The following is a 26,919-nucleotide window of genomic DNA, read 5'->3' on the forward strand; positions in this document are numbered from 1 at the left end:
GCCCACGCAGCAGAGGAAACGCCAGGCCCGGCCCCTACTCGCCCGGCACCGCCTGGGCGGCGAGAGCAGCGTGCCCAGCCCTGCCTTCTCGGGCTCCGCGCCACCCCGCCCCCGGACTTCCATTGGCTGTGGCAGTAGCGTCACTGCTCTCGGTCCCGCCCCTGGCCCACCTCCCGTCCACCATAGGCTGCGGCCTTCGTATCCTCCGGGGACTGGCGGGTGAGCGTCAGCCAGGAGGTGGAGACGACAGCCAGATGGACGGGCAGCGCAGCCAATGAACACCCGCAGCCGCCCTAGCAACTGCGGAGCGCCAATGGCGCGGTGGGGCGGAGCCGCGTGCTGTCAGGCGGCGGGGGCGCGGGGCGGCGACGATCCCCGGACGGCAGGTTCGCGCGGCGGCTGAGTGCCCCGCGGTCGCCTCAGTGCGGTCCCGTCGGGCGGGCATGGGCGCGGCGCCGGCGGCGGCACCATGAGCGCCCTGGGCAGCCCGGTCCGCGCGTACGACTTTCTGCTCAAGTTCCTGCTGGTGGGCGACAGCGACGTGGGCAAGGGCGAGATCCTGGCGAGCCTGCAGGACGGCGCAGCCGAGTCACCGTACGGCCACCCGGCGGGTGAGCGCGGGGCCGGGGCCGGGGCCGGGGCCGGGAGGAGCGCCCGGGGGCAGCGGCCCTGCGGGGCTCGCGGCCGACCCGTCTCTGCCTGCGTCCGGCTGGCACTTCTCGGCGGCCGCAGCGGCAACCCCGTCTCGCACGTGCGGGACGCGGGCGGCTGCTGGGGGCCTGGGGTTGGCGCGGGGGCGCGTCCTCCAGCCTCGCGCCGCGGGCCGGGCGCGGGAGTCCTCCCGACCTGGCGACGACTGCGGGGCGGCCAGAGCGTGGGGACGACGCAGCCGGGGTTTGGGGACGTGGCCCCGCGGGGCGGCCCACGTGAGCACGACGCATTTGGAAAGAACGCGTGGGGGTTGCGGAGACCGCGGGAGCTGATCCGCGCGTGGGATCCCAGCGCAGCGGGCGCCCGCTCCCAGGAGGCGGCTCTTCGCGTGGGTGGGAGGGAGAGGAGACTCGCGAGCGCGAGTCGGGAGGCTTCGGCAGGGTTCCCGGCGTGTCCCACGTGCTCCCCGCCCTGGGAAGGCAAGGGACCACGTGACCCTGGAGAGGACGTGCAGGGGAGTGGGTTCCAGGTCGCGGAAGCCCAGAGCTCCCGGATCCGGGGCAGCGGGCGGCGCTGAGAGCCCCCGAGGCTGAGGTTTGAGAGCTGCAGCCTGGAGAGGGGGTGAAGGGCGGGAAGAGCGGAGAGGAACGCGCGGTGGGCGGGAACCTGGGCCGGGAGGCGGGCGGGGCGAGCCCTGGCCTTGACCAGCGCAGCTGCTGCAGGTTAGGTGGCCGTGCGTCGTGCGTGCTCGCCTTTCCGCTGTCACGCCGGGCGTGTGAACCACATTCCCACCACAGACCCTATCGCTCCGTGTCAGGCCGCCCTCTCTGTCTCCTGGGCCTGCAGTCTGATTCTGGGGAGCAGAGAAGGGCAGCCCAGGGAGTGGGGTGTCTTCCTTTTTAATTTGAAGATCTAATTGGCTTTGTCAAGCCCTCAGTGGGGCTCAGTAAGGCTGCAGGACGTCCCTGAAGGGCAAAGGCGGTGGCAGGACCGTGGGCGGGCTGTGTGGGGCTCAGGGGATGTGCAGATGGTCTGCAGAGTCAGGCGGAGGGAGCCTGAGCTGGGAAAACAGTGGGAGCACGGGAGACTCTTAGGGAGAGTGGCCTGGAGAGAGGGGAGTCAGCAGAGAGCTGGGGAGAGTTTGAGGTGATGGGCATGAGCTGATGATGAGAACCCGGGTTCATCCTCAAATCACAATGGACAGAAGAGCCACCTGGGGGGGGGGTGTCATGAAAATGCAGCAGGTTCTGCGTGGTCCACCATGATGCCATTAGCTTTACGTGGCTTTGTCAATTTGTGTTAAAATGAAACACAAAAGTTTATATTAGCTGCATTTCAAAGTGCTCAACAGGGATGTGTGGCGAGTGACCTACAGGAGAGCACAGACATTGGGCAGCAAGCACAGCCCTGGAGTTTAAGCTCCCAAAGGGCAGGGATGTTTCCTCCGCAGCTGAGTCCTGGGGGCTGGGGTCAGTGCATGGAGCAGCCACAGTGGAAGTGAAGGAACAAAACATCCACACACAAAGCATGGCACTTTCAAAGCTGTGTGTGTTTGGGGGAACAAGCTGCAGAACGCTTTGAATTCTATCGTGATGTGGGGCAAATAGGAATGTGCACAAAATGTTTGTAAGCCTTCCCTCTGCTTGGTTTGAACAAGGGCTTCGCGTGCTTCTGTTGCATTACTTCCTTTTTGTTACATGCTCAACTGAGGACTTCTCAAAAACAATGCTTTCTTCTAAAAGTTTCCCTTGACACAGAGGGAGGACTTCGGCTGAAGGACACTGTCCACAACACCTTATGTTGTCCACTTGGCTTGAGACACTACAGAAAAGAACCAGTGTCATCAGTGTGCCCCTCATGGGTTTTTGATTGACCGGAAGATTCTTCTAGGGTTAAGAAAAGAGATTATGAAAAACTGTAGGAGGCTGAAATTATTATTGTTATTATTGTTAATATTATTGTTTTAAAGACACATTTCACGTCAAAACAATATGAGTGCTTCTGGCTTTGAGAGGCGGGAACACTTTCAGCTTCATATTTTCATCCCCTCCACCTATGCAGCACCTGAGTTTTGTAGCCTGGGTGTTGTTTCCACATTGCCCAGGTTGAGAACACTCACTTCCGTGCTGTAGCTGCAATGGCCGTAATTGCTCAGAAAGAACTCACCATTTGAGATGCAGCACTCACACTGCCCGTTTACATTCTGTGTCTGTGAGCTCTTTATCTTGCTGTCCCTCTAATTAGCAATTTAATTTTCTGTTATTTTCCAGGAAGGGTCCATGAGTATTTTCTGGGTGTTTCCATGTTTGAGACTGTCTGCCCATTGCCTTTATCTTTGAACGATATCATGGCTGGGAATAATACTCTTAGGTTATGTTTTCATTCCCTCAGCACTTTGTACCTGTTGTCCCACTGTCCCCTGGTGTTGGATGTGCTGTGGTAAAGCCTGAAGTCAGCTGATACTTCCCCCATGTGGGTGATTCGCCTTTTCTTCCTGAATTTCTAAAGAATTCTTTCTTTTGCCTCATAGTTCACTAGTTCCGTAGTTTAACCAGACCACGTCTCAGAGTTGAATAATTAGTGTTGAACTTCTAGTATACTTTGTACTCTTTGAATTTGCACATTTCTTTTTTAGTTTCAGGGAATTTACTTTACATCCTTAAAACACCTTCTGTTACATTTGTTGGTGTTTTTACTTCAAGGACACCAACTGTATTAGCTTCTTACTGCTGCTGGACAAATTGCCACAAACTTAGTGGCTTAAAGCAGCACAATTTTATTAACTTACAATTCTGGACTCAAGTCAACACAGCCTCACTGGGCTAAAATCAAGGTGTGGGCAGGGCTGAGTTCCTTTCTAGAGGTGCTAGGGCTTTTTGTTTCCTTGACTTTTCCAAATGCAAGAATCTACTCACAGTGCTTAGTTTCTGGCTCCTTCTTCTTCCTTCAAAGCCAGCAATTGCCCCTTGAGTCCGTCTCATATCACATCACCCTGACACTGACTCTCTGCCTCCATCTTTACTTTTAAGAGCTCTTGTGATCAATTACATAGTGCCCATCTTGATAATCCAGGATAATCTCCCTATTTTAAGGTCAGCTGGTTCGCAAACTTTATTCCATCTACTACGTTCATCCCCCTTTTCCATGCTACCTAACATATTCACAAATTCTGGAGATTAGGACATGGGTACCTTTGGGGGGACATTATGCTGCCTACTGTACCAATTATCCTTATGTTGGATCATTTTTATTTGTCTTCCATATCCATTCAATTTGCTCTAATTGCTTTGCTCTTTTTTGTCTTTCTCTTCTGGATTTCTGTGATTATCTCACACCTTTCCTATTTCTTGGTAATTTCGATTTTAGTAAACCATTTCTAATTTATCATATTAGGTTGGTAACGATGTTTGGGTGTGCAATTTTTCCCCCCTTACTTTACAATTTCCCTTTTTTCAATTTTTAAAAATTTTTTTAGAAAATTCATTTCAATAAGAAAACTCTTCTTTGAACTCTTATTTTACCACCTTAATGTTTTTATTAAGCAGTTTTGTTGCGTGAATTGGGATGGATTTCTTTCTGTTCCTTGGCTCATGTTTTCTTTTAGGTTGGGTTGTCTCTTTTTCCTTTCTTTTATAACCTCTTCCTGAAGTATGAAATGCATATAGACAAAGGTACATGTTGTAATTGCATAGCCCCATGAATTCTCACAAACCGAACACGCTCACGTAGCCAGCACCAGATTAAGAAGCAATACGATCTGGAGCCCCAGGCTGTGCTCCATCACCACCCGGGCCTCAGCAGAGCCACGGTCCCAACATCTCACGGTGTGGTGTACTTTTGCCTGTATTCATCCTGCATAACAGTGAAGTCATACACTTACTGCCCCTCTTGCTCCGTGATGTGTGGGGCAGGCTTCGTGTCACGCGTGTCATAGCCCTGTGTGAATACAGCATGGTTTACTTATCCAGCCTGCTGGGGGTGGGTATTTGGTGCGTTCCAATCTCTGACCATTAGAGCTGTCTCTGCTCTGAAGGAATATTCCTGTTATGTGCCTTTGGGCGTCGGGAAGGAGTGTTCCTGTCGGAATAGACCTAAGGCTGAGTATCAGATACACATGTGTATGCAGATGTTCAGCTTTGGCAGGTACTCCCCAGGCGTTTCCAGTTTATACTACCTCCAGTAAAGAACGGGGGTTCTGCTGGCTCACAGCCCCACCCACACTTGGCTTGTGCTCTCTTTTGCATTCCAGCCGTTCTGGAAAGCGTGTAGTTGAATCTGCAATTTTCTGATGACTGATGAGATTGAACACCTTTTTATGTTTATTTGGATTTCCTCCTTTGTAAAATGTCTGAGCCTTTTGTTTGTTTTCCCTATTAGGAAACTATTAGGTGAAATTTTTAAATTTAAAATTTAACCTGTTAGGTTAAATTTTTTTTGTTGATTAGTAAGAGTGTTTTAAAAATACGTTCTGGCCACGAGTCCTTTGTCAGAAATATGTATTGTGGACACCCACTCTCACCTGTGTTTTGCCCTTTCACTCCTTTGACAGTGTTTCTGGATAAACAGAAGCCCTTCACTTTAACACAATCTAGTGGTCACTGTTTGTGGTTAGGACTGTCCTGGGTGGCAAGTCTCTGCCAGCACCTGGCTGATGAGGCTGCTCTCCCGAGAAAGCCCTCCTGTTACTGTTGTACCTTCCACAGTGATGGCTGCTTTCCGGCTGGAATTAGGGTTGAGGTCGGGGTCAAGACACACTTCTTTCCCAGTGGATATCCAGTTGAAGAGACTGGCTTTCCCTGCACTTTGCTGTCTCCGAGGCCACAGCCCGGGACCGCACCACCTCGGTCTGGCTCTGTGCCGTGGGCGAGCGGTCTGCCTGTGTGCCAAGCATACGTGGGCTCTCTGCTTTGCTGGTGGGTCTGCCCTGGGCTGGCCTTTTGGGATGCTGCATTTCCCTGCGTCTTGCTCACGCTGAGGCGGCTCCACCCGCCTGTGCTCCTGGCTCTGACACAGTCTGGTGAGGCTTGGCTTCTCCATCTTGGGCCCACAGCTGGAGGGAAGGGCCGCGGATGCCAGACTGTCCTACAACCTGAGCGCAGGGGAAGGAGCAGGAGGGCGTGTTCCAGTTCATTCCCTGGGGCTGTGGCCCCGCTGAGGTTGCACTGCCCTGGGAGAGGGTCTCCGTTCTTGCAGTGACATCTCACACTTTTGGTCCTGCCCCTTCCCTGCTGGCCCTGGAGCCTCACTTTGGTCTCCTCTTGAAGTTCTGCTTCTCCCAGGCAGAAGTGGAGAGAAAAAAAGGCCTCAGCAGCCAAGCTCTGGGGGAGTAGGCGGGGTCCGGGCCGCAGCTGGGCTGCCTGTCTGCCGGCCCGGGTCTCCTGCCTCCCCCTGGCTCCACTGGTGATGTCCCCGCCGCCTGCTCAGTGCCCTTCCCTTGGCTCATTGCTGATTTCATTAGTGATGGGGGGAGGGAAGTAGACCAAACTGACACTAAATGCTACAATCTCTCGCCTCCCATTTCCCCCCCCCCATGAGACTGTTTTCTCTGACTACATTCTCCTGGCTGGTTCTCCAACTCCCTTTCCCTGCAGGAAAATCCCATCTTTCTGTTTCATTGTTGCTGAGAGCTAATAATAACTCCCATTTATTGGGAATGAAGGGCCCAGTGAGGGTCACTCCCTCAAGATCACAGAGCGTGTCATAGCTGGAGTGTGGACGAGGGGCGAGCGTGGGGCCCCGCTGCTGATCACACCCTCTGCAGCCCCCCAGGTTCAGAAAAGGCTCAGAGAGGTGCTTTCCTTCCCGCAAAGCGGCAAGGCGCGTCAAAGCTATTTCCTTACAGTGCCCTGGTGTGGATTTTCTCCTTTCTCTCTGCCTCACACACAGGCCCCACCAGGAGCTGTGGGCTCTCTCCCCGCTCACTGCCTGTGTGACGGTGCCCACAAGGTGGGTTTGCTGGGTTTATAGCTGCTTTGCTGGTTTCCCTTGGCAACCACTTGAAGATAGATTTAAAGTGTGATTTATCAAGTCGTCTCTGTCCGGTCCTGCTTTACCATCTTCCGTCTTCGTGACGGAGTGACTCCTTGGAGAAGAGACGTTCTTCTCTTCACCTTCCCGGCAGCCTTGTGGCACTCCATAACTTGTTTTAATGCATTCGGTTTTTTAATTACGTTGTAAATGCTTCCACATTTTTGGAAATAACAAAATTGACTTTGTATCAGCCTTTCTGTTAGAAGCCTTTAGTTGAGCCCCGCCTCCTCTGTGCCCGGTGGGGTCCCCTCCCTGCAGTGGTCACCGCACCTTTAGTCCAACCTCCCCAGTGCAGGGCAAACCTGATTTCGGGTGAGGTACAGGGAGGGGTCAGAACCGGCCAGCCCAGGTTCCTCCCGGGCAGAGGGTCAGCTCCCAGGGCTGGAGGCCCACTCACCGCCCCCTGTTCTCTCATTGGCAGTGGGTACCACAGCCAGGTGCCCTACCTGCTGCTGCCTGGCTGCACGTGTCACTCCTCGCTAGCCCAGGAGCTCAGCTTTCCCAGCGCTGAGCCCTTTGGGGTAAAGAGAAGCAGCAAGGCATGTGGGAGGTGGCGGGGGCATCACCCAGCATTTGCAAGCCATGGACCACTGCATGTAAAGAGATTTTTTTTCCGGGGGGGGGGAACCTTTTTTTGCAACTTTCTCCCAAGGCTTCTTCAGCTTAATAGGCGGCAAAAGATCTGTGTATGAGCCAAAACTGGGAAGACCTGCGGTGACCACTGGGCTTGGACTTAAAACTATCAGAGGGCCGGCCTGGTGGCTCAGGCAGTTGGAGCTCCGTTCTCCTAACGCCAAAGGCTGCTGGTTCGATTCCCACATGGGCCAGTGGGCTCTCAACTATAAGGCTGCCGGTTCGACTCCTCAACTCCCTCAAGGGATGGTGGGCTGTGCCCCCTGCAACTAACGATGACAACTGGACCTGGAGCTGAGCTGCGCCCTCCACAACTAAGACTGAAAGGACAACAACTTGACTTGGAAAAAAGGCCTGGAAGTACACACTGTTCCCCAATAAAGTCCTGTTAAAAAAAACAAAAACAAAAACAAAACTATCAGAGATGTAGATTTTATTACATCCGAACAAACCATGTAAAAGCAGTCCTGTTCTGATAGCAGGTCCCAGGGGCTGGGCAGGGTTACCTCGTTCTGGGGGCCTGACCACATTCCCCACTAGTCCTGGAACGCTGTCCTGTCCACCCACACGTTGTCACAGGAGTTTCAGTGTCTCCAAAGCTGGCCCCACTGCACCATGCCGTCTACGGTGCCTCCAGCGTCTTGGTCAGCTGCCAGGCACCTGCATGGCCTGTGTGCCCTGCCTGCCCGAGACGCTGCTCTCCAGGTTCTTGAAGTGGGTCACTGCCCCTTGGTTGGTAAACAGAGTCACCTGTTTAGTTCCTGAGATACTGCTTGACGGGACTGGCATTTTGTCTGGTGGGGGGAAAAAGTGCAAACAAGTGTACAGAGGTAGAATCATAATCACACATATTAAACTCAGGCTGACCCTAATACATCCGGTTAAAAGTTGTCTCAATAGGAAAAAGGAATGGTTAGGTATGAAGAACATGAAACTCTCTTAGATGAAGAAACACCATCAGGAAGTTAAATTCGTTTCTTCTGGTTTACTGTGATGTACACGTTCCAGAAGATGGACCACTGCTGCATATTGTGGGTTTAAATAGTTTAAACCACATTGGCTTGCTGTCCGAGAGACGCAAAGCCAGCATCGTCAGACTCGGGGATCAGTTAGGGGACAGACGGGAGCCTGCCCTGGACCTTCCCTCTTTCTGGGTGTTGGCTGGCGGGGAGCGGGCGGTGGGAGGCGGGTGTTGAAGTGGCTGTTGGACGGTGTATGCATTTCCACAAATGGGGAGGCCAGCGGTCTGAGACCTGCAGAGGCTCCCGGGGACAGTCCCGGTCCAGCTCTGGTGTTGCCGGCGTCCTTGGCGGTCTTTGGCTTGTGCCAGCATCGAAATCTCTGCCGCCTTCACTGCATGGCCTTCTCCAAATCTCCCTGTCCTTATCAGGACACCAGGCATCGGATTAGGGCTCACTCTAGTTCGGTATGACCTCATTAAGCTTGATCACGTCTGCAAAGACCCTATTTCCAAAAACTGCCACATTCACAGGTTCCAGGTGGATGTGGATTTTGGGGGACGCTGTTCAGCCCAGGACTGATAGTGACACTGCCAAGATGCACTGTTTCCTTTTCATGAAGGAAGAACTGCGGACCTAGGCCCCCTGTGGGATCCCCTCTTCTCACAGCTTCTGCCCTGGAATTTCCTGCCCTTATCTGTTCTATTACCCGCCCATTGGCTGGGCGCTGTGGGGGCCATGTCCCGGGACCAGCCCGAGGTGGGCTGCATGTCCAAGTTTGTCCATGGGACCCCACGGGTGACACCAGGTCATCTTGCTAAGTCACCTCATTAAAAAGGAGCTGGGTGGATTGTGTGCAGAGAGCCGAGTAACTGCCTCCAGTGTGGGGTCCTCTCCTGAGGCACTTGTCAAATCCCCGGCTATTTAGAAACACCAGGGAGCCCCCGAGGGTGGGCGTACAGCGCCTGTAACGAAGCTGGGAGCCTCTCCCTGAGCCCCTGGACTGCCCTGTTTCTCCCACACAGAGCCCCAACATCCTGCCCTTGCCACCCCCCCTTTTGATCCGAGATGCCAGCCAGAGTTGGCTTCTGGGCAGGAGACCTATGTGCATATTTTGAGGTGAAAGTCACACTATGACACGAACCATTTTGAAGTGCATAGCCGAGTGACATGTGGCACGGTCATGTGTGCAGCCCCCACACTCCTAGTGGCAGAACATTCCTCACCCCCAAAGGAAGCCCCTGTCCCAGCCCCGGGCGCCGCTGATCTTTCAGCATAAGACGCATTTCTCAGAAGTCAGGCTCTCAGACGTGAATTGGGTTGTGAATGGCATTGAACCCACATTCACACCAGGAGTGGGTCTTCCTCTGTGACGGCTCGTGTGGCATCGGCTTGCTCACTGGTGGAATTAGGCAGGTCGGGGGACTGACCTGGGCCACCAGATTATTCACCATGTGGAGCTGAAAGTGTGCAGTGGCTTGGCAAATGACATGCCCTCTCTTTCCTTAAGAAGGCTAAACGTATATCTCTTCTTGCCTCTGTTATTCTGACTCACTCGAACATTCCAACAGACTTTGTTCTAGCAGTTTCATGTATTTTCATTTCATTTTTGATGGACAGAGTTATTGAGGAGTTAGCAAGGGCAGTGAATGTGAATTATACCCTGACGCTGTGACTGCCCAAATGATGGGTTCTCAGGAACCAAAACGTGAGGTCCCACATCACAGAAGCAGAGAAGAGGACATAAATATGAAAAGAGTAAACACATAAGTGGGAGAAAACATAAAAGAAAACATTGCAGAGAATAAAAGAGAATGGCCCAAAAATAAGTTTATGGAGAAAAGCAGTTCTTCTCACTGTGGGACCTTGAACCTGGCCGTGAAGGGATGTGATTTGGGAGTTTCTCTGTGGCAGGCACAGCTGTGTTAGAGGGTTTGTCTTCTGGGAACCAGAGGTCTGGGGAAGAATAGAGCTTTTGCTGGGCTGTCTGCTGCTGGTGGGAGGCACAAGACTTTATGTAGTTGTGGCAAGTGTGTTCTACCGGGTGGCAGGGGAAACTGAGGCACAGGGGAGCATGAGCAGGTGGCTGGTTGTCAGCACTGGGATTCGGTCCTGGGCACAGTCCTACATAGGGAAGCGATGGGCAACCCCAGTGCATTAGTCCAGCTCCGGGCTCACCTTTCCTGCCTGGTGAGAACAACCTGCATACCCAGTGGGGTGGCAGTGTTTTTTTCACACTTCATCTCCCACCCACTGCCCTGCTCTGCCCTGTCCCAGATTCTCAGTTACAGGGGTAAAGGGAGGTGCCATGTCTGAGAGGGGGTCGCACAGCTGGACAGATGGACTCAGAACAAGGTCGGGAGTCCCCGCCCCAGAGGAAACGGGGGCTGTGGAGGCCACATGGGCCTGCGCCGTTCCTACCACACGTGACCCTGCTGCCAGGGTTGTCTGCTGAGGGCAGGTTACTTCCTAGGGTTGTTCTGGAGGACTGCCACCTGATGATGGTTAATAATTAAGTCACTACTGTCCGTTAGATCTTTTTTTTTTAAAAAAAGGTTTTATTGGGGAAGGAGAACAGGACTTTATTGGGGAACAGTGTGTACTTCTAGGCCTTTTTTCCAAGTCAAGTTGTTGTCCTTTCAGTCTTAGTTGTGGAGGGCGCAGCTCAGCTCCAGGTCCTGTTGCTGTTTTCTAGTTGCAGGGGGCGCAGCCCACCATCCCTTGTGGGAGTCGAACCGGCAACCTTGTGGTTGAGAGGACGCGCTCCAACCAACTGAGCCATTTGGGAGGCAGCTCAGCTCAAGGTGCCGTGTTCAATCTTAGTTGCAGGGGGCACAGCCCACCATCCCTTGAGGGAGTCGAGGGGTTGAACTGGCAGCCTTGTGGTTGAGAGCCCACTGGCCCATGTAGGAACCGAACCGGCAGCCTTCGGAGTTAGGAGCATGGAGCTCTAACCGCCTGAGCCACCGGGCCGGCCCAGATTTTGTTTTTAAGTAGTTGTTTACTGTTAGTGAAGTTCAGGAATGTGGAGCTTATTGTACTTTGCTTTGGGAAGACGTTAAAATGCATCTTTTGTAGCTTTTCCCAGGATTCATGTGTCAGACATTCTCTGTCCCTTTCTCTAGTCATACTGCTTCCTGGGTTTTCTATCACACGGGGCATTTTTGGTGCAAATGAAAAACTCAGTTCAAAGTAGCTTAAGCTACTGTGTCTGCTGCCTCAGACACAGGAAGTTGGGTCCAGGCTCTGGCCATTCAGGAGTCTCTCTATTGTCCTTGCCCCTCCCTTCCAAGAGGAGGGTCCAGACCGTGTTCAGAGGAGCAAGCATCACCTTGACAGGTGACAGGCGTGTGACTTCTCAACTGGGACTGGGAGGCAGCCCCTAAGGGGACGATAGCTGCACGTTTCTGAAAGAGATTTATTTCCTACCTCAACTCTGTGCCCAGCCAAACGCAATGAAGAGTGAGGGCAGACCAGACATTTTCAGACATGCAACGTCTCAAAAACTATCTTCCATGCACCCTTCTTGGAAAACAAAAGAAGGAATAAGCCAAGAGGGGGAGACTGGGAGCCAGTGGTGGGAGGACGGGCTCAGGCCAGTGAGACTGCCGGTCCCCAGTCCCCGGGAAGCAGGACAGGCGCTGGGGAAGAGCCCCCAGGAGGGGAAACACCTGAATGTTTGGAAGGACTGAGGAGACTTAGATAACGGGTGAGAGTGTGTGGATGAATTACTGAGAAATGCACAGAAAACCAACCGAGTAAATAAAAGGACAACTTTTAACTCCAGTCAAAACAAAACGTTGTACATGAAGGAAAAATAAACACAAAGTCACACATGGTCCAGCTGTGGCTACTGTTGACTTGGTCATATTGATCGAAATTTGAATATTGATTTAACTAAATCAGAGAGGGGGGGGCAGCTAGCGATAGAGGCAGGGGGTGTCAATGAAAGAGAACTACATTTTCATCTTGAAGGCGGGAAGTCAATTAATGCCTAACACTGGAAAGCCAGGAGGTAGGAATATAACAATGTTGTTTACACAGTTGGAGATACACAGCAAAGGAAATGATTAGAAAAGATGAAAACGGGGAGCAGCACCCGGGGTGGGGGGGTGCTGCCATCTCCATGCCAGGTCTCAGGATGACTGATACTTGAAATTGCGGGTATCGGTGACTTTGATGGAAAGAAAAACCAAATGTAGTTTTAAAAACTCATGGTGTGCTGACAAAGACCATCAGGAATGAATTCTTTTATATTTATGAAGATTTTTAAAAAATTGTCTGGACCTAAAAAATAAGTAAATGAGGACACTTTCTAAATCAAGGTCAACCCCCCAGCCTGGCAGTGGGTTCCTGTCCTGATGGACAAACGTGAACCGCCTGCAGCCTGTGAAGGGTGGGGGTCCCCTCACTGTCTGGAAACACGCATGCCACAGCCAAAGTTCTTTCCAGATGCCAGACTGGATTCCCAAGTGTGCATGTTGCTTATAGACATGCAATCCTTCAGCATTCCAGGGGAAACAAAACATTTCCCAAAGTAACTTTGGTGTTGCTAGAATATGTATCTCCTTGAACAAGTATAGTTAATATTCTGCTTTTATTATGTACGAACGCTTTCTGTTTATTTATTATGCATACATGTTCCATTCACGTATTACATGCACACATACGTATTCTGTTTAGTATGTGTGTGCATGCGTGTGTATCTCGCACTACGCACACCCAGTGCTGGCCCCTCAAAGGGAAGGACGTGGGCATTTGAAGTTACCTTCTGGAGAGTGGGGGGAGTTTTCAAGGCCTGGGAGCCGTCCTTGGCCGTGGCTCCAAAGGGTAATCTCGCAGGGCCTGAAGCTACTGACCTAAAATTTTTGGAAAATCTGTGCTGTGCTTTCAAATATGAGGCCGCATGTGTTGTCACTCCCTCCAGGCACATGTCTGGCCCTCAACCACTTCAAAGACAGGAGACTTTATTAATCTGACATTCTTTTCCTTGGGCTTTTTCTGGGGGAGGCGGCACAGTCCAACATTCTGGATCTTTTCAGGGAGCGTGGCAAGACACCTCCTCTTGTGATGCACTTTGGAGGAGCCTGTGCTGTCGCACAGAGGTTTTCCTCTGAGAGGAGAGTGGCTAAGACCTGACACCCACACCAGGACTCCCCGGTCAGGCCCTCACAGAGCGCTTCTCTCTTCTGTCCCGGCTGCCTCCCTCCCGCCCGCCAGCGCTTTCCCCTCAGGTTTATAATCCCGAAGTCAGGTGTGCTTGTCCAAACATTCCGTCTGATAGCGTCCCAGGGTGTCTTCAGGCTGGTCTCCTGTGGGTCCGTGAGCTTTGAGGGTTGCTGTTGGGAGCTGAAGCCAGTCAAGGCCCCAAGCTCGGAGGCGGCGGGGTCCTGGCGCCTGGAAACTGCCCGGTGTCCACCTTCTGGAGGCGGACTCTCCTTTCGTGCTTTCTGTACTCACTTAATAGAAGTGCTCCTTCAATGGCTTCCCGCTCTCACGGGTCCCGCTGGGCTGTGAACACAGGAGGGCTTTCTCAGGGAAGCAGGAAATTGGCTCCTGGCGGAATGGGGAGGACATTTTCTCCTTTTGAAAAATGTTTATTGCTTTTTCTGTTTTTAGAAGAAATACATGCTCATTGAAGAATACTTGAAAATAGAGAAATGTTGAAATAAAAAGGTAGCCCAGAGATTTCTTTTTCTTTAAATTAAAGTCTATTGGGGCAACGATTGTTAGCAAAGTTACATAGGTTTCAGGTGTACAATTCTGTAATACATCATCCATATCTCACATCGTGTGTTCACCAAGCCCAGTAATGTCTAGTGACAATTTGGATCTGGTCCTCAGTTACCCCCTCTGCACATGCGTGCACACACACACACACACACACAAATGCACACCTAAGTTTTGTCTTTGTGTGGTTGAGATAATTCTTCATATCTAATTTCACATTCTACATCTTTTTACTTTACATTCTTAGTGTCATCCTTTGGGGGAAACCATCTCAGTGTTTTGGCCCCTTATGTGGGAGCAGTGCTGGGGCAGCTGGACGAGGGTGGGGGGCGGGGTGCAGGAGGAGGTTGGCAGTGACCAGAAGCGAGATGGGATATCTGCAGGCACCAGGGCTGCAGGACAGCTCATGGGGCTGAAGGCCAGGTCCTACCTCCTCCCTTGGACAGGGCCAGTGGGGCCGGTGGTGAGAGAGGAGAGGAGAGATGGAGGCCACTGTGTGGGGGCGGATCTGGGGCAACCCACAGCAGGGTCCAGCCCCACCCCCACCCCTGTAAATGATCTCGTGAATCTGCACAGTGAGAATCCTCCTGCCTTGTGAGAACTTCTTCCCCCATCCCTCATAACAGAGTCTGTGGAAATACTTGGCGACCAGCCGCATCTAAGCTGCAGACCCTCTTTCATAGGCATCGACTACAAGACCACCACCATCCTGCTGGACGGCCGGCGTGTGAAGCTGCAGCTCTGGTGAGTCAGGCTCATGGCCTCTGCGCAGGCCTAGCCCCAAGCCTACCACCTGCCTGCCCGAAGCTCCCCAGAGGAAGGGGTGATCCCGTTGTCTGGGCCTTGAAGCTTGAGCCCTGGTCCAGGGGACAGGAATCTGGGCTTTGCGGCCCTGGAGTCAGTCCAGAGCCCGTGGCCTCCTTGTGCCTCAGCCTCCCGAGCCCCAGGAGGGGCCACTTCCTGAGGCCCAACCCAGACCCAGGCGGGGTGGGGCCCGCCAGGCTTGCCTTCCCCTGGCTCAGGGCTGCGGCTCCTCCTTGGTCCCCCGTTGCCTGGCTGCCCTGGCTCTGAGCTTCGGGCCACACCCCTGCCCCTGCCCCTGCCCCTCCAGCTCCAGGCTTGGGGTGTAGGGGTTTCCCCGCTGTGGCTGATCCCTGGGTGGCTGCACCCCATGCAGCTTTCCTGGCCACTGTCGTCCCCTCTCCTGAGCCACCTGTATGGCTGTCTTCCCCACTTTGACTATGCTGGACAACTCCCCAAACCCCACACACCTCCAGTAGTGGGGACCCCCTCCTCCTCTGGCCCCCCAACCTGCCCCTTCCAAGGAGCAGTGGGGAAGCCTCTCTCCGGATGTCCCCTTAATGCCCGTCCCTTCCCACTGCCCAGCCTGGGGCCCACCCCCAGCAGCCTGGCTCGGCTCCCATACCCCCTCCCGCCCTGAGCACTGCAGGGCTTATTCTCCAGTCTGTCCTCCTCTCCCTTCTCCGGGACCACCGAAGACCTCCCCTCTGGGCCCAAACTTGCCCGATCAGAAGGTCAGAAGGCCTCTCACGGGTGATAGCTGCTCTGAGTTTCATCCTAAACATCCAAACCCCACCCCCCATCTAAAACCGGCGCTCAGCTCCCAATTTTTTTCTGGTCTGGGCGGCCCAGCTTAGTCAAAGCCCCACATCCCCCAGTGGATGTGGCCGAACCCTGGAGTCATCCTGGGCGCCCACGTGGGGCCTTCGGCCCAGGGCCAGGTGACTACGCCCCGGCGTCGAGCGCTCCCACTGGGCAGCAGCCGCAGGCCCCAGCGCACAGCTGGCAGAGCTCTCACAGGGCCGTCCTTGCCCACAGACTTTCCAGGAGCTTCCGCTGCAACTCCTGAGGCCCTGCTGGGGCTGATGGGGCATTCTGATCCATTCAGCACGTGAGGGTCCCTCCCGGCCTCTGCCACCCCCGTCCCCCAGCCCTGCTATCCTGCATCTGGGGGGAGGTCACCACCCACAGGTGACAGGAGAAGTGCTGGTCTCACTGCTCACTGGGCCCACAGACCCACCAGGCGTCCCCAAGGGGTCTCCCCTGGAAATGGGTTTGTTAAATGGCCCACACAGATGTGTGTTGGCATCACCCTCAGACGAGAAGCCACTCGAGATGCCGGGAAACGGCGTCTGCAGGTCCGAGAGCCACCGCTGTGAGCACCAGGACCCATTCTTGTCCCATCAAGGGAGCTCCTGGGTCAATCCCTTGTGTTGACAAACTTGGGGCCTGTGGCCGGCCCACTTCATGTGGCTGACTCACAGTTAAGTAGAGGTCGAGGGACCCCGCCAAATCCTCCTGCCTATTTCTCCCCCGTGTATATCCACACCCCTTACTACACAGCTTTATCTCCAAATGCCACAAAATTTTAAAAACTTAAATTAGATTTATTTAAATGTCAGAATTACAATGTTGAAACCTATCATTAGTTTTTCTGGTTTGACTTACAAAATGACGATTAGAAAAGAGAATGAACCTGTGTCCCTATCATCCAGGGGACAATGTGACCATTATGGTGGGTTCTTGGGCTTTAGGTGGCACAGCCACTGACTGACGACTGTAAAAGGCATTTTCTGTGGCTGCTGAGTGCAGTGACCTGTTGTGAGGGAGAAGCAGGGTGCCTTCTTACCGGTCTCCAACGCCTTTTCCTTCCAGGGACACGTCCGGGCAAGGGAGGTTTTGTACCATATTCCGCTCCTACTCGCGGGGCGCACAGGTAACGTCCCCGAGCGGGGAGGTCACACAGACATTCAGTGCTCCTTAGTGGCACTTAGAGGACAAGGCAGCTGAGCTCCCTGTGTAAACTGATGCCCGCGTCTAGCAGTGTGCCCCGCAGTGTTTAGTGGCTCACAGACCTTCCGCATCAGGGCGAAGTGTGTGCGTGTGCACTGTGTACAGATGCGCGTGCATGTGTGTGTGTTCATGTGCACTGTCTATGCACATGCACACACGTGTGAAGGCTGTGTCCATGTGTTCACATCTGCCACACGTGTTCAGGTGTGTCCGTGTACACGTTTATGTGCATGTGTGCCTCGTGCTTGTACACACATGCGTGCAGCTGTGCGTGCACAGGGATGTCTACACATGTGCACCGTGTTGTACGTATCTCCATGTGTGTGTGCGTGTGTGCACACCTGTGCTCGCGGTTGTGTCTGTGCACGTGCGCATGTGTGTGTGTGACCCTGTGTGCATGTGAGCCCTCTGTCCAGGAGGTGGGCTGTGCTCCCCTGAGCTGTGCTCAGCAGCCCCCGTGCTCCTAACCCCTGGAGCAGCTGTGGTTGTGGGGACTTGACTCCCTGACATTCCTGGAGAGCGGAGGGCTCACCCGTGAGCTTACGTGAGAGTGCAGTCATCATGTAACTGCTGCACCGCTCGTGCTGGAACAGGACAGTTGTCCTGGAAAAACAGGACAATGCTGTTTCACTGGCTGCGAGTCTGATTGAGTGGCCGCAGGCTGGTGTGTGGTCCAGAGCTGCGCCTGTGTCTGTCCTGTGAGGTCAGCCTGGTCCCTCCCTCACCCCCCAGGGTGCGATCCTGGTGTACGACATTGCAAACCGCTGGTCCTTCGATGGCATCAACCGGTGGATTAAGGAGATCGATGAGGTACGGCTTGGTGCCTGTATGGGCTCGCGAGAGTGGGCTGGGGACTGGGGCTTCAGCAATGGGGGACATGTCACCTCCCAGCGCAGGATCGGGTCCTCGTGCTGAGGACGTGAGGCCTAGGGGTCTGAGCCCTGTACCTGGGCAGGACACGGTTTGTCCTGCTGTGTGGTCAGGTAGTTGGACAAGCAGTGACCAAGCTGTGCCTGCTGGCACCCTGACCAGCCCAGCTGCCCATGGGGACATGGAGTGGCCAGGACCAAACCCACTGTGTTAGTTTCTGGCAGCTGCCATAACAAATCACCATAAACTGGGGAGCTTAAAGCCACAGGAATTTATTCTTCCACATTTTGGGGACCAGAAGCCCCACATCGGCATTGCGGGGCTGCGCCCCTCCCAAAGCCCTGGGGGAGGATCCTTCCTGCCTCCCGCAGCCTCTGGGGGCTGCTGGCAGACCGGCGTCCTTGGCCTGTAGACACGTCGCCATGTCTGCCTCTGCGGTCAGTTGGCCTTCTTCCTGTGTGTCCTGTGGCCCCTCTTCTTTACAAGGACACCAGTGATTGGCTTAGGGCCCCTGCAATGACCTCATCCTAACTAATGACATCTGTGGAGACCCTCTTTCCAAATAATGCCACGTGGGTTGGTCAGTGGGAATTTGGGGGGACGCCATTCACCCCAGCACACACACGTGCCAACAGCACAAGCTCGCACCAGTGTTTTCCCTGCCTTCCCTCCGCCCACCAGCATGCCCCTGGAGTCCCTAAGATCCTGGTGGGGAACCGCCTGCACCTGGCCTTCAAGCGGCAGGTTCCCACGGAGCAGGCGCGGGCCTACGCGGAGCGCCTGGGCGTGACCTTCTTCGAGGTCAGCTCCCTGTGCAACTTCAACATCACCGAGTCCTTTACAGAGCTGGCCAGGACCGTGCTGCTGCGGCATGGGATGGACCGGCTGTGGCGGCCGAGCAAAGGTAGGCACCCACTGGCGGCTGGCCAGCTCCAGGACACGCTCGAGACCACGGGGCCCATTCTTGGAGACAGTGTGTTGAGCTGGAGAGAAATCATCATCACAGCTCACAAGGCATTTCCGAAATCTGCATATGCTGAGCATTAGTGAACTGGGCGTCCACGGGCGTCCGCCATGGGGTGGGGTGGGGGCTCAGGACAGGACCGCCGAGGGCAGCCCTTCTAGGCAACCTTCATGCCTATGGTTTTGGGAAGAGCACATCACATTCGGAGTGATTCATTTTCCACTTATTTTGTCTACAAAGGAACTTGAGAAATAGAACTGCATGGGGTATTTTTAATGTAACATAACTTGCAGTTGGGATATAACATTCAAATTCCTCTGTGTTAATGTATCCAAAAAAGTGTGGAAACCTATTGTGAAACAGTGGCTGTCGCCATTTTCCTCTGAGTAACGCGTCAGCATGTTACTTTTTGGGGGGGGCGAGGGAGAAGGGGAGCAGGACTTTATTGGGGAACAGTATATACTTCCAGGACTGTTTTTCCCCCCAAGTCAAGTTGTCCTTTTAATCTTAGTTGCAGGGGGCGCAGCCCACCATCCCTTGCAGGACTTGAGGAGTAGAACCGGCAACCTTGTGGTTGAGAGCCCACTGGCCCATGTAGGGATCGAACCGGCAGCCTTTGGAGTTAGGAGCACGGAGCTCCAACTGCCTGGGCCACCCGGCCGGCGGGCAGGCCCAGCATATTACTTTCAAAAGACAAAGAAGGGCAGCTGGTTATCTCAGTTGGTTATAGCACAGTGCTCTTAACAATAATAAGGTTGCCTGTTCGATCCCCACATAGGCCACTGTGAGCTGTGCCTGAGTGAAACAACTACTTGACTTGGAACTGATGGGTCCTGGAAAAACACACTTTAAAAAAAAAAAAGACAAAGAAGACAAAAATCTACATTCATTGAATTGGCAGCATAGTGTTGATTGAACGAAATCCCTTCTAAGTCAGGGGTCCCCCATTGCCACTTGAACAGGATTGTTCTGTGCTGTGGAGGGTTTAGCATCACCCCTGGCCCCCTGCCACCCCGGAGTGAAAACCACAAATGTCTCCAGACACTGCCAGACGTCCCAGGGCTCAAGTTGCCCCCAGTTGAGAACCACTGTTCTGATGGAGCTGTTTGTTGGGACCCTTGATTCAAAGTGAACCAAACCCCTGGGTCATGTTTCTTGTCTTACTCCTTCAGGGGTCAGGGTGTTATTGTGACTGCAGACGAGTGAGATGTAATTTCTGCTCCCTCCTCAGCACGTCCCCAGGAGCGACCCCTCCCCCCACTGTCACCTGGGCAGGGACCCTGACTCACAAAATGAATGGTGTAGGTGAAACCTGTTACAGCATTCACTTTTCGAATGCGCTCTCAACCATGTCTGTATAAAGCTAGTACGTGTTCTTGCCATCAGCCATCCACCTGAGAAGGGGGTCGTCTTTGAACCATGTTTCCTGTAGCCCTCCATCTCTAATCCCGAACTTTGGTCGTATGAGCCCTGAGGGGAACTCATTGGTCACCATCTCTCTCCCTCCAGCTCTGCTCATCTCTCAGACCTGCAGGGAGAGGTGGTGGGATCTAAGGTGATGGAAGCAGGATGGTCTGTCTGGAGTCCTGCCAGGTGCTACCTGGGGGTGGGGGCCAGCACTCAGCCCTGACTTCTCCTAGTGCACCCGCCCCCAGGTCCCGGGAAAGGGGGCGGACAGGCAGGCGGCTGCCCCGGTGGTCAGCCGTGCCAGGCACCCAGGAACTAAGCACAGTCTCTTTTCTTCCTTAAGTCCTGAGCTTGCAGGACCTGTGCTGCCGAGCGGTGGTGTCCTGCACGCCCGTGCACCTGGTGGACAAGCTGCCGCTGCCCATGGCCCTGAGAAGCCACCTCAAGTCATTCTCCATGGCCAACGGCCTGAACGCCAGGGTGATGCATGGCCGCTCCTGCTCCCTCACCACCGGCTCCAGCCACAAGAGGAGCAGCCGGCACAAGGTCAAGGCCAGCCGCCTGCCCCAGAGCCCGCCCAGACGCTGCGCCAGGAGCAGCTGTAAAGTGTCCTAAGGCAGATGCCAGCCAGATGCGTGCCGGACCCTTCAGGACACTGAGCCGTCTCACGGGACCATGGAGATCGTTCCAGGTCCGAGAAATGCCGGCCACCTTCTCCCGGTGACCATGCTGCCCCTGCAGGGAAAACATGCCCCGCAGCTTGACTGCGATGTTTCCATGTGCGTGTGCACGAGGCTCTGGTTTAGGGAAATGGCTACTCTGCTCACCTCCTGATGACACGGAAGTTTGGGTGTTACCTCTGCTGTGAGCGCAGCGCAATTGTTTCCTTAAGGTGACAGCTTTTGTAGGAAAGGTCAGGTGCGTGTGAGGAGGGGAAATCCAAGGGGCTCTGAAAACAGTGCTGGCTAGATCGGAGTCATCAGCGTTACGAGGGCCTTTTCGTCACCCTCCTTTTTAACGTCAAAATTCTAATGTCTAAAAAGCTGCAGACACATTCGCGGTCATGCACAATAGACCTGCCCAGTGTGTGTGCGAAATGGATTTGATAAAGGTTTTGCTATGTTATTTACTACGTTTTGGGATTAATAAGTGATTTATATGCATATTTTTCTGTAAATCTACTTTTTTTGGTATAAAATGTCCCACAAGTTATGAAGCGAAGAAAAGAAAATGCCAAAGAGGTCTGTAGTTACGTTGAACTGAGCCCCAGCAGTTAGAGCAGATCAAATCGGCAAGGAAACGTCACTGAGCCGTTCAGGAGGAATGCAGTGAACACTGTGCAGCACGTAAGGAATTGTTTCTCAACAATAAATGTGTATTGTTTCTTGGTAGAGTTGTTGGTTGGCTTGTTCCCATTTGCTGTGTTTATATAGCCCTTTATTTCATTTGCTTCCTCTCGTGTTTCAGGCGTCACAGATTAGTGCTCCTACAGGGATGGGGTTGGCAGAAGGCCTTGCTCTTGAACTGTCATCTACTGAAAAAGATCCCTTGTCCTGAAAAGAAATGTAGAGGCAGAAAGTGTGAAGCATGGTTGATGCCTAACAGCTCCGGGCAAGGCACCCACCTCCCTCAGTGGGAAATCCATGCAGGTCACTAGAGCCAGTCCTTGGCAAACCAGCCTTCCAGCTGTCGAGCTGACCCCTGAACAGTGTGGCCTGGCCTTGAACCGTGCGGATACGTGTGGGTCAGCGCAGTTCTAACCTGTGTGGTTCAGCGGCCAGCTTGTACTAAGGAGCGCCTTCTGGTAAAATACCGAGGTGCTCTCGAACCCCCTTGCCCGCCCCCGTGCACGCACAGGTATCATTAGGCACGCCCCCAACAGACAGGTCCTTGTCACCCATCACAAGTAACACCAAGAAGGTGCTGGCTTCACGAAGACCCCGGGCAAGGTCTCTCCTTCCAGGTTGCACCTGTTTGTGGTCTCTCTGGCTGCTGGAGGTTAGAAGGAGGGACTAAAAAATAATAATGACTTGAGATGAGAAAACGCCCAGATGTCCTCAGCTTCCATTAATGGTTTATAGAATTTAGGCAATTTCAGGGCCCCTGAGACCAGGGGCAACAAGTTTATGCAGACATGATGGAACCGAGGCCCAGGCTGGTCACGGAATGCCTGAAGCCAGTCCAGACCCTTGGGAGGGACAAGAGGAGAGCATTAAACCCTGAGGGGACAGGACCTCTCCAGGAGCTGTTGGCCTGTGAGGATGTCCTCCAGGGGCTGTGGATGGACAGAGAAGGGAAGGGCTGACCCACTGACCACAATGCTGGGGGCATCTCCCTCCTGCGTTCACCACCAGGAGAGACACGGGACATCCAAGTTGAACGGAATCCCCTGCAGGGCCTTTTCTCCTCCCCTTTGAAGAGTGTTCGTGAGACTCGGCAGAGCACAGAAGGCGGATGGTGGTAGCTGGTGGCTGATGGCACAGACTGCCATGGATGGATCCGTGGCTGCGAGGTTAAACCAGGCCAAGCAGGATTCTCTTCCCCTCTTCCATTGCTTTTTGCTTTTGATTGAAGGACTTCTCAGGACGACCACTGGTGCCCTAGAAGGACTGTAATGAAGTGCCCAGAGCCTCTGTGGCTGCAGCTCGCACAGGGCCTGGTGTTCACAGAGCACTCAGACTGCCAGGGGCCTGGGCCCTCGGTGGGGGGCCTGGGGCGACCAGGAGCTGGAAGGAGCCCCCACACATCTCTGTAGGGAGTGGGCCCTGGACACCGGCATTTCTGACTGGCTGCCCGAGGATAAATTTCTGTTGTGTGCAACAATTTATCATGGCAGCTCCAGGACACTGACACAAGAAGGAAATAGGTCACACTTCACTGAAGTGCTACAGCAAACCAAAGTGGCATTTGTGTGAAATGAAACAGTAGACCCTGAGGCAGAATGTACTAGGAAGAAGCAGGCATGCTTTGGTGGTGAATATGCAGAAAGGAGAATTGCGATGCCAACTGAACCCTAAAACAAACTGCCCTCAAACCTTGTTGTTTTCTTGCAGGGCCCTCACTGCTGGCAACATCTACCCCACGTATAAACAGACGTGCCATAACACGTCCCAGATGTCTGTAATTCTCTTTTCAAGCGTCTGGATTGAAAATGTGTTATGTACAATTATGTCTTCAATTGCTCTGTGAAAATTACTGCCATGCAGAATAATTTCCTAGACAGAGAGCTTACAGCTTTGAGGAGGAATTATCAAGGCAAATATTGAATCCAGAAAGAAATGTCAATTACAGGCTCGGTAATATTTGTTTTGCCAAAAGGCGGAGAGATGCTTCCCTTTGCTGGGGAACTACTTTGTCAAAGTGAACGTGGACTTGAGAAGAAACTGAAGCTGCATGTGTTAGGGGAACTGGGGAGAGGTGGCCCAGCCATTGCAGGAAAGGTACACCTGGTCCCAGCGAAGAAGGTGGGGCTGTGAGCAGGGGCAGCTGTGTCCTTCTGTCCACTCCCCATGATGGACATGTTCTTGGCCTTCCCTTCCGCCGGGGCCCCAGGGCTCCAGCCTCTACTGGGGTGTCTGCAGGATGCTGAGCTATGGATGTTGGCCAAACAGAGTAATCTGGATGATCCGAACAAAGTCTCAGAGCGGGATAGCTGTGCTGCAGGATGGCGCTTCTGCACGGTGGGCGGGTGGGTCCCGGGCACCGGATGCCTTCCCTACCCTGAGGCCCTGCGCAGAAGCCACGCTGTGTCCTGGGCTGGCCCCATCCCTCCTCACTTCCAACCCTCCTTCCCCCGCCAGCCTGATGGTGGCGTGGCAGTGTGGCTCCATCCATTCCCACTTTGATGGAATGTCTAGGTCTGTGGCTTCTTTGTTTAGATCTTTGGATTCTCAGATACTTTTCTTCTGAGAAAAGGCTGGTTCCTGCCAGTCAAAGTTTTGGCTTTTACTACTCCTTCCCCTGCCTCTGTCTAGAACTCAAGAGCAGAATATTGCTTTTCACTCCACTTTCCCGGGATGACAATCAAGCCTGGGCCTGGAGGTCTCCAAGTGGCTGTGGAGAGGAAGACAGAGGGGAAAACGCGGTGGCCCCAAGTCCACCCTGCCCCAAAGGAGTTGCTGTCGCTCCAGCCATCACTCTCCTAGGTGAGGCAGCCCAGAGGTGCTGTCAATGCCGCCAGCCAAAGTCCACCAGGAAAGCAGCTGACTCGCTGCAGTGAGGGTGTCCTCGCCCCTTTGAGAAATGGGGGGCATTTCTGTAGCAGGGAAAAGACTTGGGGTAGAGCTTGTGTGAGGTGACTGGGGACTATAGTAGGAATCCCACTTTGCTCTGTGTTCGATGCCCGTCAGGGGTGCAGGGGTGATTCCGAGATTGTTACCTTAGTCATTCTCATCTAGCTGGGAACACTGAGCAAGGTTAAAGCTGGGGTAAGAAGCGGCAGTAGCTCATGGTCACTGGACGGGGTATCTTGGGTTTGGCCGTTCCGGTCTGCATTCATGAGGGTCATCAGTCGCAGAGTGACCTCCTCCGGGAGGAGTGGTCATCCGTGGCCTGCTGTATGTGCCAGAATCTCTGGCTCTCTTTCCCATGCCCTTAGAAGTGATAGGAAGACATCCACATGGGCAGGAGTGGATTCAGGCCCACAGATCAGAAAATGCCCATCTGCCCTGGCAGAGGCCATCCTCCTTCTCCTGGGGAAGTGCCTTGTGTGGCTCAAAACCAGTCAGCATGTCTGCTGGTTTCTTGATTCCTTGCCCCGAAATTTTATTATTGCTCTGTGTTCCACTTCAGAAACAGGGATAGTGAATGGTGGCTTTTTTTTTTAAGTTTCTAATTGTTTTATTAGTGAAATATATCCTATGAAATAACCTTACCTAAAGGCCCTCTTCATGCTGCAAGCGTTTCCTATTGCTGCTGTTTGTATCCTGGGGCTGCTGTAACAAATTTCCCTAAGTGGGTGGCTTAGAAAACAGAAATTTATTCTCTCACAGCTGTGGAGGCCACAAGCACAAACCAGCACTACTGGGTTGAAACTGATGTCGGCAAGGCCGTGATCCCTCCAGAGGCTCCAGGGGAGGGTCTGTCCTGCCTCTTACAACTCCTGGGGGCCTCAGGTGGTCCTTTGCTCATGGCCACATCACCCCAATCTCTGCCTGCGTCTTCACATGAACTTTTTCCTGTGTGTGTCAAATCTTCCTCTGCTTTCCTCTGTTAAGGACACATGTGATGCATTTAGGGCACATCTGTGTAATCCAGAATAATCTTCCCTTCTCAGATCCTTAATCACACGTGCAAAGATCCTTGTGCCAAAATAAGGTCGTGTTTACAGGTTCCAGGGATTAGGGCCTGATGTTGTTGAGAGCCAGCTACCAAATTACAGATTCAGTGGCTTAAAACAACACACATTTAGTCTCATAGTTCTGGACGGCAGAAGTGCAACGTGAGTCTTAGGTGCTAAAATCAAGGTGTCGGCCAGTCTGGTTCCTTCTGGAAGCTCCAGCGAGATCCGTTCCAGGCCTTTTCAGAAGCTGCCAGCATTCTCGGCTCCTGACTGCACCCCTCCGGTCCCTGTCACACTGCCTCTTCTCCCTTGCTGGCCCTCCTGCGTCCCCTTACAGTGTGGGTACACTGAGGGCCCACCTGGATAATCCTCCGGGCTAATGTCCCCATCTCAGCGTCCTTAACCCCACCCGCAAAGTCCCTTCTGCTCTACCAGGTAACATATTCACAGGTTGCAGGATTAGGACCTGGACACTGTTGGGGGCCATTCTTCAGCAGACCACATGTACCCACACGTGCCCCTCGCCTATGGCAGACGCTCTCTTGCCCCCCGGAGTGACCACTGGCTCCAGTTTGGTGTAAAGCACTGGCCCGTTTCTTCCAGAGTATGCCCCCACATGCGGACGTGCCCCTAAAGCATGGGGTGTCGAGTTTGCCTCTTTGGAGCTTGGTGTAAACCGGATCATACCACAGGCCATGGCAACTTACTCTCTTCAATCTGCGTGCTCCCGAGATTCATCCCCCGGGACGCCGAAGGCTCTGGTTCGTCTCTGCGCCTCCGGCATCGCGTGGTGATGGATGCGGCGATCGGTCCATCGCCGTGTGGGCGGCTGTGCCAGCGTCTCCCCGCGGGAGGCGGGAGGCGGGAGGGGCTCCACCCCCCGGCCTCGTGCGGGGCCTGTCACCCTACGCCTTTTAACTCGTTAAGAACCCAGCAAGAGAAGGACGTTTAAGGGGTGCCTGTCCCCAGTGCAGACACGCGGGGCTTACAGGGACGCTCGGAGTTTTCCGACAGGATTCTGCGAAGCGTTTCTTTCTGGGTCCGTATTGTTAAAACATTCGATCGTTTTTTTCCTCTTACAAAAAGGAACGCGGGATTAGCGTGGAGCACGTGCCATGCCGTCCGCCCCCCAGAGGTGAGCATGGAAACGCGGTTGGGTGATTCACATTTTCTACCTGCCTTTTCAAGAGGTGCTTACCAATGGGGGTGTGATTGCTGGGGGGTTCTAGTTCCTGTCGGGCCCCTGCCCCCGCCTGCTCCGAAGGGCCGAGGGGTCCGGCTGCCTCTTCAAGTCGCCCACCTGCCCCGGGTGGGCAGCCCTGCTCAGGGCCTCCTCTCACCCGGCAGGAGATTCCCGGCGCCGGCTCAGACCCCGCCCCGCTGAGGCCCCGCCCCGCTCGGACCCCGCCCCCGCTTAGACCCCGCCCCAGACCCGACCTGCCTCCCCGGATCCGCCCCGCCTCCCGCAGACGTCACGCGCACGTGACGCCCTCGGCGCTCCCCCCCCCGCCCTGGCCTGCCCGGGTGGATGAAATCGGCGCTCCGCAGCAACCTGGCTGCGCACGCACGCACGCACGCAC

The 26,919-nt window shown here is 54.0% G+C and overlaps 1 protein-coding gene across 2 annotated transcripts; it reads left to right on the top strand.

The window, feature by feature from the left end:
* The first annotated feature begins 248 nt into the window (after positions 1 to 248).
* On the top strand, positions 249 to 21,451 carry RAB40B (RAB40B, member RAS oncogene family). Of its 2 annotated transcripts, none has more exons than XM_081028467.1 (6): positions 249 to 611; positions 14,687 to 14,747; positions 16,680 to 16,740; positions 17,550 to 17,627; positions 18,369 to 18,591; positions 20,402 to 21,451. In XM_081028467.1, exons 1-6 carry the CDS (start codon positions 470 to 472, stop codon positions 20,671 to 20,673), a joined length of 837 nt encoding a protein of 278 aa, XP_080884593.1. In that variant the 5' UTR covers positions 249 to 469; the 3' UTR covers positions 20,674 to 21,451. The 2 variants fall into 2 exon arrangements, with proteins under 2 accessions (XP_080884593.1, XP_080884592.1); XM_081028466.1 differs by having other exon boundaries at positions 324 to 611; positions 14,630 to 14,747.
* Positions 21,452 to 26,919: the final 5,468 nt, after the last annotated feature.

Source organism: Rhinolophus hipposideros, assembly GCF_964194185.1.
Source record: "Rhinolophus hipposideros genome assembly, chromosome: 20".
Classification (NCBI taxonomy): domain Eukaryota; kingdom Metazoa; phylum Chordata; class Mammalia; order Chiroptera; family Rhinolophidae; genus Rhinolophus; species Rhinolophus hipposideros.